This window comes from Chiloscyllium punctatum, chromosome 26 (genome assembly GCF_047496795.1).
Source record: "Chiloscyllium punctatum isolate Juve2018m chromosome 26, sChiPun1.3, whole genome shotgun sequence".
Taxonomy (NCBI): Eukaryota; Metazoa; Chordata; class Chondrichthyes; order Orectolobiformes; family Hemiscylliidae; genus Chiloscyllium; species Chiloscyllium punctatum.
In genome coordinates, this window is record NC_092764.1 from 51,394,390 (window position 1) to 51,405,105 (window position 10,716).

Sequence of the window (10,716 nt, forward strand, 5' to 3'; positions counted from 1 at the left end):
AAAGTTGGTAAAGAATGCATTACCGCAATATTTCGTGGCTGTGAGCTCTTTCTGTTTTACTGCAGCATGTGCTGATCTAATGCGACGTGAGACATTCTTTTGCCAGAGCCCCTTGTATTATCCATTCAGTGGCATCACTCTGCAGTTACCGTGTTACTGCTTTTAACGCCACGTGGGTGACTGCAGTAGACTGAAATGGTTCCATTCATTCGCAGTCGGCGTGTCACATATGGTGGCGGTCCACACAAGTAAACAGAGCCCGAGGGCCATCCCAATCTGAAGGCATGTACAAATCAGCTTCTGAACTTGCACCATCACTTACTTTGTTAATTACTCAGATGTGGCTTGAATTGCAGTTAAAGATAGGAAGCAATTCACAGAGTCACAGAACTGTTACAGCGCCGTAGAAGGCCATTCGGTCCCATTGTGTTAACGCCAGTTTTCCAAATGAGCTTCTCACTTAGTTAGTGCTCCTGGCTAGCACCGAAAAGGTGGAGAAAGAAGGGGAAATTAAGGTAATTATACCAAACGTGACTATTTTTCATGTATTTATGAAATATTTGCACTTCTCTAGCAGTATAACTTAGGAAACTTGAATGTCTTTCTGGAAGTGATTTAACATATTTTTGTTTTAAAGTGCTTTAATTTTGATCCTAACATTAGCTAAATACTAGCAATTTTCAGCCCGGATCCTATAGTTTACCGATTTCAGTTTCTTCCATGTCCTACTTCCCATTTCTACATTTTAGGGAAACTACACGTGCCATGTGTTATGTGCTACATGCACAGTTATACGTATATTCTAAAGCGCATTCTGCTCATCTACTGGTGTTCAGGTACCGCATCCATGAGATAAATTCCCTGGAAATGCGGAGGTTTCACATGCTGGGTGAAGAATCATCTCTCAAACGCTAACCTGACTTTGTCCTTCGCTGGCAGACCAGCTGTAGTCGATCATTTTCTGCCGTGTTTTCTTTCTTGTACTGTATTCCCATTAAATGTGTGAGCGCGATCATCTCTCGGAAAAGGTGTGGTACACAGGGGATAGATACGCTGACCTAAACACGCCTGGAAACTATACGTATGGTCTTTTGGCCCACTGTCTTGACTTGAACTTTAGCATTGCCCATTGAGTCCAGAGTTGGCTCATTTCTTCCTCCCCGGTGAGGCCTACGAATTGCGATTCATGTTATTGAAATGTAACGTAGGGTGCGTTCAGAAGAAGGGATAACAGAATAATGACAGAGAATCCAAATCTTGTTTAGCCACTTGCCATTTTAAATTCGAATTCCTAAATATAATAATGATAATAAAGGAGGGGAGTTGTTTTCTTTTTGGTCTTTCTTGATGATTACCTTTATCGTCGCGTGATAGTAAGCATTGTGGCTTCCAGTGGTTTATCACACCGAAACGAGCACTGCATTATACATCATAAGTACGGGTCCTCCACCCCGCCACCTCGACTCGCTGTAAAAAAGGGGCAAAGTCGTCATAATTTACCAGACCATAGAGCTGCTCTCTCATTAGAGAGAAAGAGAGAGAGACGACTGGTGGTTGTTTAAACTGAGGCTCAGCACGCTTTAGGCGCGGGAAGAGATTAGGAAGGAGAGTCCTTTGTGGCTGCACAGGTAAAAAAAAGATGGGGGCCAGAAGATCATTAATGAGGCCAGTTGACACAGAGGGTCAACGGATCACAAAGATGGAAACTTCAAAGGACAATTGTAAAAGCTGGTATTCACTCTGCTTTTAAAATAGTGTGTTCTCTGCGGTCCAACTGGTCAGCATGAATTATGCAGACCCTGCCCAGCTGCACTTGTGCATTCAAGCGCTCGCTCCAAGACGTGCTACAGCACTGGCACGGGCAAATACTGGCCAGTTACTCACTCTTGAATGTAGCCCCAGTTCTGCATGCATCATTGTTCCATCGCCCATTGTGATTCTGACCAGAAACTTTTTAACGTGTTGCCACAAAATGGTAGGGTTTCTTCAATTTAATAATGATTTGTTTTTCATGAATATCGCAATGCAACCTTTAAACTCAACAAGATGTAATTTTAACTTGTATTGATGTTTTTTTTCTCAAAACATATATTAAGAGGAAAAGGAAACGTTTATTATTTTGAAAGCCATAGAATTGCCACAAAGTAACCGACATGATAATGACAATCAACAATGCCCAGCAACTTCAGATCTGGCGCAGTATCTGTGGAGAGAGAATCACTGACTGTTTTGGAATCAAAAGTGTCTTTTTCTTGGAAAAGAAACCTCATTCAACTCGAAACGTAATCTCTGTTTTTCTTTCTACAGATGCTGCCAGACCGGCTGAGTTTTTCTTTTCCACATTCCCAGCATCCTTCAATAATCACGCCTTGGTTACTTGGTTTTTCTGTCGCTAATCCTACTTTTGGTGGAAAGGCAAGTTGAATTCAGCTGCCCCGTTCTCCACGTGTGTTCACACTTGTCCAGTGAGTCCAGATTCTGTTCAGGTAACCCCAAGTGAAGCAACAACTGTGCCTATTCTTTCCCTCAGGACTATTCTGTTGCCCTTAGTTTCTGTTTTAACAGAATGGACGTTCACTTGGGGAATATCAGAATCCTCCAGAACTAAACAGTATAGCTGCCTTTCTGTGTTCACAGTGTACATTGTTGCGGTCTCCAGTAAACTCGTATAAACCAAATGAGGCCAGTTGACACAGAGGGTCAACGGATCACAAAGATGGAAACTTCAAAGGACAATTGTAAAAGCTGGTATTCACTCTGCTTTTAAAATAGTATGTTCTCTGCGGTCCAACTGGTCAGCATGAATTATGCAGACCCTGTCCAGCTGCACTTGTGCATTCAAGCGCTCGCTCCAAGACGTGCTACAGCACTGGCATGGGCAAATACTGGCCAGTTACTCACTCTTGAATGTAGCCCCAGTTCTGCATGCATCATTGTTCCATCAGTAAACTTGTATAAACCAAATAAAAACAGAAATTGCTGGAGGAACTCGGCGGATCTGGCCTGGAGAGCAAAGAAAGTTAAGGCTTCGAGTCCAGTGACCGTTCATTAATAAAAGATCGTCCTTTTAGTTCACCATCCCCTCCCTACCACCTTCTCCTCTTTGAACACGTTGCTTAAACCATTTGATTTCTATGCACCACCCCCCGCCACCCACCCATTCTATTGTCTCTATCTTTAGCTTGGTGCCAAGTTATTTCTGTAATCACCATCTCGAAAGCAGCTTGGAGAGTTTTAGTACGGCAAATGGCGCGAGCTAAATGCACGTTGTTGACTGATACTTTCGTGGAACACCTAATAATGTAAAAGAAGTTTAAAGTACAGAAACGCCAACAATTTGTAAATAGGGAAGTATTGATGTTCCTCGCTTCGGCGTGTTGATGTTTTCCGTCCCACTGGACCATAGCCAATGTTATTTTTGTTCAATTTGAAGCGGCCTATTGGCGAAACGGATTCAATGACCGAAATGGACCAGAAACCCGGCACAGAGCTGACACTGTAGCCATGGTGGTTGCAGGTCAATGCATGGCTTGTTTCTCGCCCCGATGAAGAGGCTGTGCTCCAGTTTCCAGTTCCCGCTCTTTGATCTGATCACAGACTTGTGGGCACTTTATTGTTGTACAGAGAAAGCTCTCTTGCGCCGCTGTTAGAAGAAGCTGGTCATTACCGCGAGTTGAGCTCGACTTTTCTCTCTCTCTCTCTCTCACACACACACACACACAAAAGAGGACAGGGCGGGGGCACTCGCTACAAGCACTTGGTGCCCTAGCGGGTAACAAGGTGCACTCAACAGATCTAACTGCACCTGGAAAAGTACATGTACTCGACCTCAGAGCAGGCAAGTGCCACACACTCCTTCACTCTGAAATGACTGTGTGTACGCATTTACTACAGAACGTGTCCCGTTCAGCCACTGAAGTTTGTAAACACGCCCGATTGCAAGTAGGAGGTCTTCATTTCAGAGTGACTGAAGTGGAAAAGGGGACAAGATTGAAGCGAGGCAAAAGCACCAGGTTCCGGCCATTATTGGTATTTGTTGAAGAATGGGAACTTTAGGATAAAAGATTAACCCAATAAGCAGTGACAGCTTTTGCTTAACGGTTTCCCCAAAATCCCTCCAGTTCCCGGGACTCCGAAAATAACCCTCCCACCTCATCCCGAATAAATAGTGAAAGAGCAAAGGTAGAGTGAGCACTGGGGATGGGGGGAAGGTGGGGTGGGGGGAGCGCTGACTGAGTTGGACTGTTGAGAGTCTTTTGTTCACTGCAAAAGAATTCGTTCCCGGAATAGACGCGTTTTAAGCGCTGCGAGTCTGTGTGAAAGTTTGAAGATGATGAATATCTGGGCGACCTTACACATCCCGTAAAAGCCTCCAGCACTTTCATTAATTGAAACATATTCCACACTGTTATTGTCGCCAGCCGTAATGAGAGCAAAACTGATCGCTCTGAGTGAGAGCGCAAACTTTGTCTAGTGAATCGGAGCCGAAAGGCTGCTTTTTTTTTAACCCGGTGTAAATCGTTGGCTACACAAGTCCCCAATTTCCATTTGTTAATTGATGCAATTACGCCCTGCTCGTATTGGGCACGCCGGTCTCCAGACAGCCATCAATCAGCCCGCATTGACCTGTCAAAGCGAGATATTCAACTCTTTGGGGATCATTCTGGCTCTAATGGAGAAAAATGGATAGATCATCATCATTAATTAGTGACTGGCCCTTTGGCTATGGATCGGACGGGTTGAAAGAGAAGATTGTGTTCTAGGACACCCACAATACCCCCCCCCCCCATTCTTTCTTTTCGATTATTAACTGTCGGAGGAGGTCAAATAATTGCCTCTCTCCCGGGTGTGACACTGCCTCCCTCGCCTGTTCCGCGTCAGTTTGTACTTTATTGCATCTCCGCTCTCGTTTTCATTTCGTTTGACGTCTTACGGATTTTGCCTCAGTTCATTGTGCGGGGGTGGGTGGGAGGACGCGCTGGGATGATTTTCACCAGAATCAACCAATTAAGGCAAAAACGGCCAACATTACGAGCCCGCGTGAAAACAGCGTGTGGCTCATTTTCTGCCTGTTCATCCCCCCCCCCCCCCCTACCCCCCGCAAACTACAACCGAGTGAGGTGACAGAGTTGTGACCCCGCTGTTTGCTTCTTAAAACAAATGGGTTGGAGAGTCATTAGGAAACTTCGTGATGATGCGGCACCGATAATGCTAAATTTGAAGAAGTATCCTTATGATTGTATTTGTGATGGGGGGATGTTTTAAGCATCCCCATTGGAATGAAGTGAAGTTAAAGGTGCTGTGTTAAAGTCATAACTCCTGTATGTTGAGGCAGCATGGCGGGGGAGGCGGTGAGGGGAGGATGGGTTAAAAATGCAACCTTTGAAAACTGTCGCTACCTTCCAATTCCCCGAGATTCCCCTCAATCCTGTCGCGGTGAGTTTCGGGATATTTTTGTAATGTTTGCAAATAAGACCCTGCCAGTACCTGAGCAGCCGTCGGCGCGCGACCGAAAGCGAGGGAGACCATGAGAACCAAAGTGTTGAGTGTAACGAGGAATATTCCACGTTGCAGATGATTGGCAAAAAAAAACACCGTGCTATCCGTTCTGTCCGGCCGATTCGGGATTAATGTGACGTCACTCTGATACCTTTCCCTGGATGAGAAAAGGAAGGAGAGTGGCAAATTATAACCGGCAGTAGCCTCTAGAGCAGGCTTGCACTTCCGTCCGGTTTTTTTTTTAACCCTCTTCGGCTACATTTCATCCATAAACCGTGCCTTAAGATGAACACCCCCGGTAAGCTTTGAACTGCCAGTGTACGGCGCCTTCTGATTTCTAAACTGGAATCCTCTCTAATGAAGTCAAAGGCCATGTATCGGGGAGAAGGGGCATCCTGAACTAGGATTTGCTCCCCAAACTATCAGGAGGAAATCTTCCTATGGTGGCACAGGGAGCAGTGATGTCGTTCTCTCAATTTGGATATCCCTACAACACAGCGTCCCAGGTAAGAACGGACGCCCATTACATACACACTACACTCTGGGTGCCCTGTATTCTTTAGCACGTTGCGTTTTAACTGTTTCAGTTTAGAATACCTGATACCAACTCCCTCCCCCTTTCATATAATTTGGATTTTTACACTACACTTTCAATTTCATGGTCGTATTGGTGAATGTGTCTGTCTTCTCCAAGTGTGCAATCTATTCTGCAAAGTACCATGAATGCGTTATATTGACTTGTGCTTTAATTCCAGACCACAATAAGTGCCACTGTATACTGTGCAAAGTTACTTTTAGGATGTATGATTGTGTGGCCATGTTGAAACCTTGCACATTTGCCCTGTATTGGGGCCACCGTTTCCTCCAGGTGCTTATCTCGGCGCTCAGCACTTCTTGTTAGCTTGGCTGCGTTTTGCACTTAACCGGCCGTTCCTAATAACCAACCCAATTCCCCAAACTGCATTGAGTGTGGTCATTTGCCTGTTCGCTCAGTCATTATTTCATAGTTTCCATTCTCCTCGCTGTATTTAGGTACAAGTGCATGTTCCTTTAAGTACTTCCCTCCTCCGCCTCAGTGAGAATCTAAAGGCATTCCACACTGAGAGTCTCTTCTCTCCGGCTCCCTCAATAATTTACATGTCTTTATCTTCACAATTCCACAACGATGCCAAGCAAACTCTTTCCTCTTACTATCCCTTTATTCTGTTGCAATCCCACTTTATGTTGCTTTGATGAATTCAGCTCCAAGCCATACGGACTGCTGCGCCCACCTCGCATTTCCCTGCACTTTACAATGTTTTTGATCTGCTGAAATGACGGTTGCTGCCTTGGTTATTTCTCTCCGTCCAGTTCTTCGTGTCGGCCAGTCCCGGAGCGACGTGCTGCGAAGCCGGCTCCAGACCTGTGACTGAAGGGCGCGCTGGGCCGGCCCAAGCTGCTGTTTGCTGCCCTCCCTATGATAACAGATTACTGACCAACGCCAGGACTGAGATTAACGCGGCGGCCGCGGCCCTGGGCATGTACAGCAGCTCTCCCTATGCAACTGCAGCCAGCCAGGGCTACGGGAACTATTTGGCGTACAGTACCGACTCTTCAGCCTTGTACTCCTCCCTGGTGAGTAACAGCCTTAGGCCAATCCACCTGCGATTCCTTGACACCGTCTCCTCTCGCGTCTGAGCTACGCTTTCATTTCAAACACAACTTCTTGACTGTTTTGTGTGCACTTCTCCCTGTATCCCATCCCCTTTACAGAATTCCCAGTATGAAATTAAAGATGGCACTGGGAGTTTACACTCGGGAGTTGCTGCAGCAGCTACCTACTACCCGTATGACCACTCCTTGGGGCAGTACCAGTATGACAGGTAAGACCTCTGATCAAGACACTGAAACCCTGAGCAACAATTAAAGTGACCTAAGGCAATGTGTGTTGTATTCTGATGGTGATTCGGAGTTAAATCCATTTACTGATCAGTGTATTTGCTCCTCGCCCAATGCATATACACATTTCAGTTTCCAGTGTTCTATCTTTTACTTCCAATGCAGTTCGATCTCTCTATATTTTGTTTTTTTTTGTTTTGTTTCAGGTGTGCCACCATGGACTTCAGCAGCAACTCTCGGCGCAAAAACGCGACCCGAGAAACCACGAGCACTCTGAAGACTTGGCTTCACGAGCACAGGAAGAACCCTTATCCCACCAAAGGCGAGAAGATCATGTTGGCCATCATCACCAAGATGACGCTGACTCAAGTCTCCACTTGGTTCGCGAACGCCCGGAGGAGGCTGAAGAAGGAGAACAAGATGACCTGGTCACCGAGAAACAAAGGGGGGGATGAGAAGAAAGAGGACAGCGAGAAAAAAGACGGGGACCAATACAGTGCGGAGAGCGGGGCGAAAGGTGGGCTATCACTCGCATTTGCAATGGCGCTGTCATGCACTGTTTGAAGAAGACCTGAAACTTTCTTGGGTCGGTTGATGGTCTGCAGCCGATGTAGTTATAAACATAACTGGGCCAAAGGTAGAAAACTTAAATGGGTTCAGAAATCTAATAGAGGATAAGAGCACATTGTAGGAAGAAAGTTGACACCTTGTAGATGCAAGACATGATAACCCTCTTGTAGAAATGATGATTCAGGTTTGTTCTCACGGTCGAATTCAGATGAGATATTTCAACAGTTCGATAGTTCAATGTTTCCGTGTTCCAGCGATTAATACTTATCTCTTTGAATGTGTACACAGATGAGAAAGAATATGGAGATGACAAAGAGTTGAGACTGAGTGATCTGGAGGATTTGGACGATGAGGAATCGGGAAAAGTGGACCAAGACAAGGCCCCATGCGGCCTCGGTACAAGGCTGGTGGAGGGAAGTGACCGTAACATGTCGCCTCCAGGCAATCCGCACACATTCTCCTGCTCGAAGGGTGATTCCAGCCTCGCTCCACACTTTCTAGAAACCATCAGCAATAAGCCACCAGTTTCTATGGCAGGCACCAGTCTCCAGCAGCGCTTTGGGACAGCAGAGAAGCCGAGGATTTGGTCTCTAGCACATACAGCAGCCTCCAACGCTCTGGTGGCGTGTGAGAGCGGCCAGTCGCGGACAGTTCGGTACTGCGCCGAGGTGAGGCCGAGCCAGGCCACGGTCAACCAAGTCGATGATATCCTATCTCTTCGAGACTCTTCACATGCAGCCCGCATTCTGAGAACTTCTGCATTCAATTTACAAACGCTTGTGGCCACTGGTCAGCTGCACTGTGCTTCCTACCCCGCACTAGGCAACTGCCAGTATACATCAGGGACTGAAGGTACCTCCTGCACATTAACTTTCTCCAGTCACATCAAGTCTTGTCTTTAACACGGTCCAGAATGGCAGCGGGAGAGATGGTGACAACCCAACTTCCCCTTTTTCCATTCTGTGGTGTGTTATTTTCAAGATGTGAATGAAGGCATCTCTTAATTACACTGAACACTGAGCTTTTAGTCGACCTGGTGATGATACTATACCTTGGCATACGCTATAAATCGCCCCTCACCGACTTCAATCTAAACATTGCGGCATTATTTTATTAACTGTGCTTTATTACCTCATACTTCCACATTTATAACCAGATACACAGAGGCTCTTGTTCCAGAGTGAATGAGTTAGTTCAGAAAGCACGCACCCATCTATATGACGGTGTGTGAATTCAGTCATGGTTGTGAAAGGAGGATTGGTCACTTCGAGTTGTTAATTATCGAATAATTAGCGGTGAGCATATTGTAAAAGGGGTTGTGTTTTTCAGGATTTCTGAGGCATGGGAAATCTGATGTGGAATCAGCGGAGATGACGGAAACATGCCCACTGCACCCAGAGGGGAAGCTGAGGAGGGCCTTCAGACCTGTCCTGAAGAGGTGAGGTAGGTGACATTTCATGGTCCACTCAAACCCTCCCGGTTCCTAAAGGGCTTTTGCTCCGGGAACACTGTTGGGTCTCTGCATGGAATGTGAAATGCCCTTGTGAAGGGATTACAGGATCCAGGAAATATTGGACATACCGGCAGAACCAGGCCTAACGCTGAGGAGCTTTACTGGGTTTGAAAGTTGCTTCAAAGTCATTGGCTTTGCTTGATTGGAAAATAAACGTGTCCGTCACTGGGGCCACTTCAAATGCAATGTAAAACAATATAACCTTTATTCCGAATTTTGTTGTCATTTCTAATTCGACATATTGACCGCCTGCTGATGTTGGTGGGAGAGGGGGTGGTGGGAAATGCCGCCTTTTCATAAGTTGTTTGCGTGATTGACGATTTTGTTTTATCGTTAAATGTGTCATACTCATATGTACATATACTTGTTTTTTTCAAAACAAAACAGGCTTGTTTAGACCAGGACGCTGTAAACCAAGTGAAAGCCGCACAACTCCTTTTATTGTATGCACTAGTGATTGACAATACACTGGAAATGAGACAGGATCCGTTTCTTCCGAGCACTGGCATTGACTGTAAAACTGATTCGCTTTTGACTTAACCAGTGGCCAATGATCCCATTCAAGAGGAAACAGAAAGGGCGCTTCCAATGGGGTTTCCTTGCACGGACTAACTTGTTCTAACTCGGGAAAAATGTACAAGAATCAGGGGAGGCCGTTGGGCTGTTCGACGAAATACACCTTACATTAATGATGAAAGCACTTCACATCTTGCCGCCCATTGCTTTTGGTTTTCGAGTTATTTTTACCGTTTTAATTGGAGCACGCGTTGTTTGCAATTTACTCTTTGGTTCAAAACTGCGTTTTATACTGGTTTACATTAGAGTCCCACATCCCCACCTTCAACTCGCCCCACCCCCGCCACTTAGTTTGTGCTGTGAAATGGGAATAAATTACACTTGTCAAACCTGTGTAATGTGATAATTGTAAAACAAAACTGCAGACTCACGGTGACCTATTTACAAACGAAGGTATGATTTATGCAATTAAAATAATCATATAAATTGCCGAAGCGTTACATAGCTATCTTGTTTTTGTAAGGAATGGTTTTAGCTTTCAACATTCTTTTTTTAAAGTTCAATTGCAAGGAACGATTTGAAAATGTCCCACATTATTATCGTCTCCCCCTTGAGTTCTCCCACTGGAAGTCCGGTACGGTACAATCGATCAAGATGCTGACAACTCCCCAACAACAATTAAAGGACAGGGGGAAATATTTTGCAATTGCGATTTCATTGACCATTTTACACTAACAGTT

The 10,716-nt window shown here is 45.5% G+C and overlaps 1 protein-coding gene across 5 annotated transcripts; it reads left to right on the plus strand.

Moving 5' to 3' along the window:
* Positions 1-428: 428 nt before the first annotated feature.
* On the plus strand, positions 429-10,465 carry irx6a (iroquois homeobox 6a). Of its 5 annotated transcripts, none has more exons than XM_072547384.1 (8): positions 4,934-5,436; positions 5,575-6,005; positions 6,850-7,113; positions 7,252-7,361; positions 7,584-7,894; positions 8,236-8,799; positions 9,277-9,385; positions 9,848-10,465. In XM_072547384.1, the coding sequence occupies exons 2-8, from the start codon at positions 5,940-5,942 to the stop codon at positions 9,855-9,857; spliced, it is 1,434 nt and encodes a 477-aa protein (XP_072403485.1). In that variant the 5' UTR covers positions 4,934-5,436; positions 5,575-5,939; the 3' UTR covers positions 9,858-10,465. The 5 variants fall into 5 exon arrangements, with proteins under 5 accessions (XP_072403490.1, XP_072403488.1, XP_072403485.1 ...); XM_072547385.1 differs by having other exon boundaries at positions 4,934-5,296; XM_072547389.1 differs by lacking the exons at positions 4,934-5,436; positions 5,575-6,005 and adding an exon at positions 429-515.
* The last annotated feature ends 251 nt before the right edge of the window (positions 10,466-10,716 follow it).

What these genes read in the sequence shown, in the direction of transcription:
- irx6a (XM_072547384.1), top strand. Translation starts at nt 5,940, where the DNA reads ATGGTGGCACAGGGAGCAGTGATGTCGTTCTCTCAATTTGGATATCCC. An exon ending in CCTACAACACAGCGTCCCAG is followed by an intron (nt 6,006 to 6,849) that starts GTAAGAACGGAC and finishes CTCTCCGTCCAG; the next exon opens with TTCTTCGTGTCGGCCAGTCC. An exon ending in GGGCAGTACCAGTATGACAG is followed by an intron (nt 7,362 to 7,583) that starts GTAAGACCTCTG and finishes GTTTTGTTTCAG; the next exon opens with GTGTGCCACCATGGACTTCA.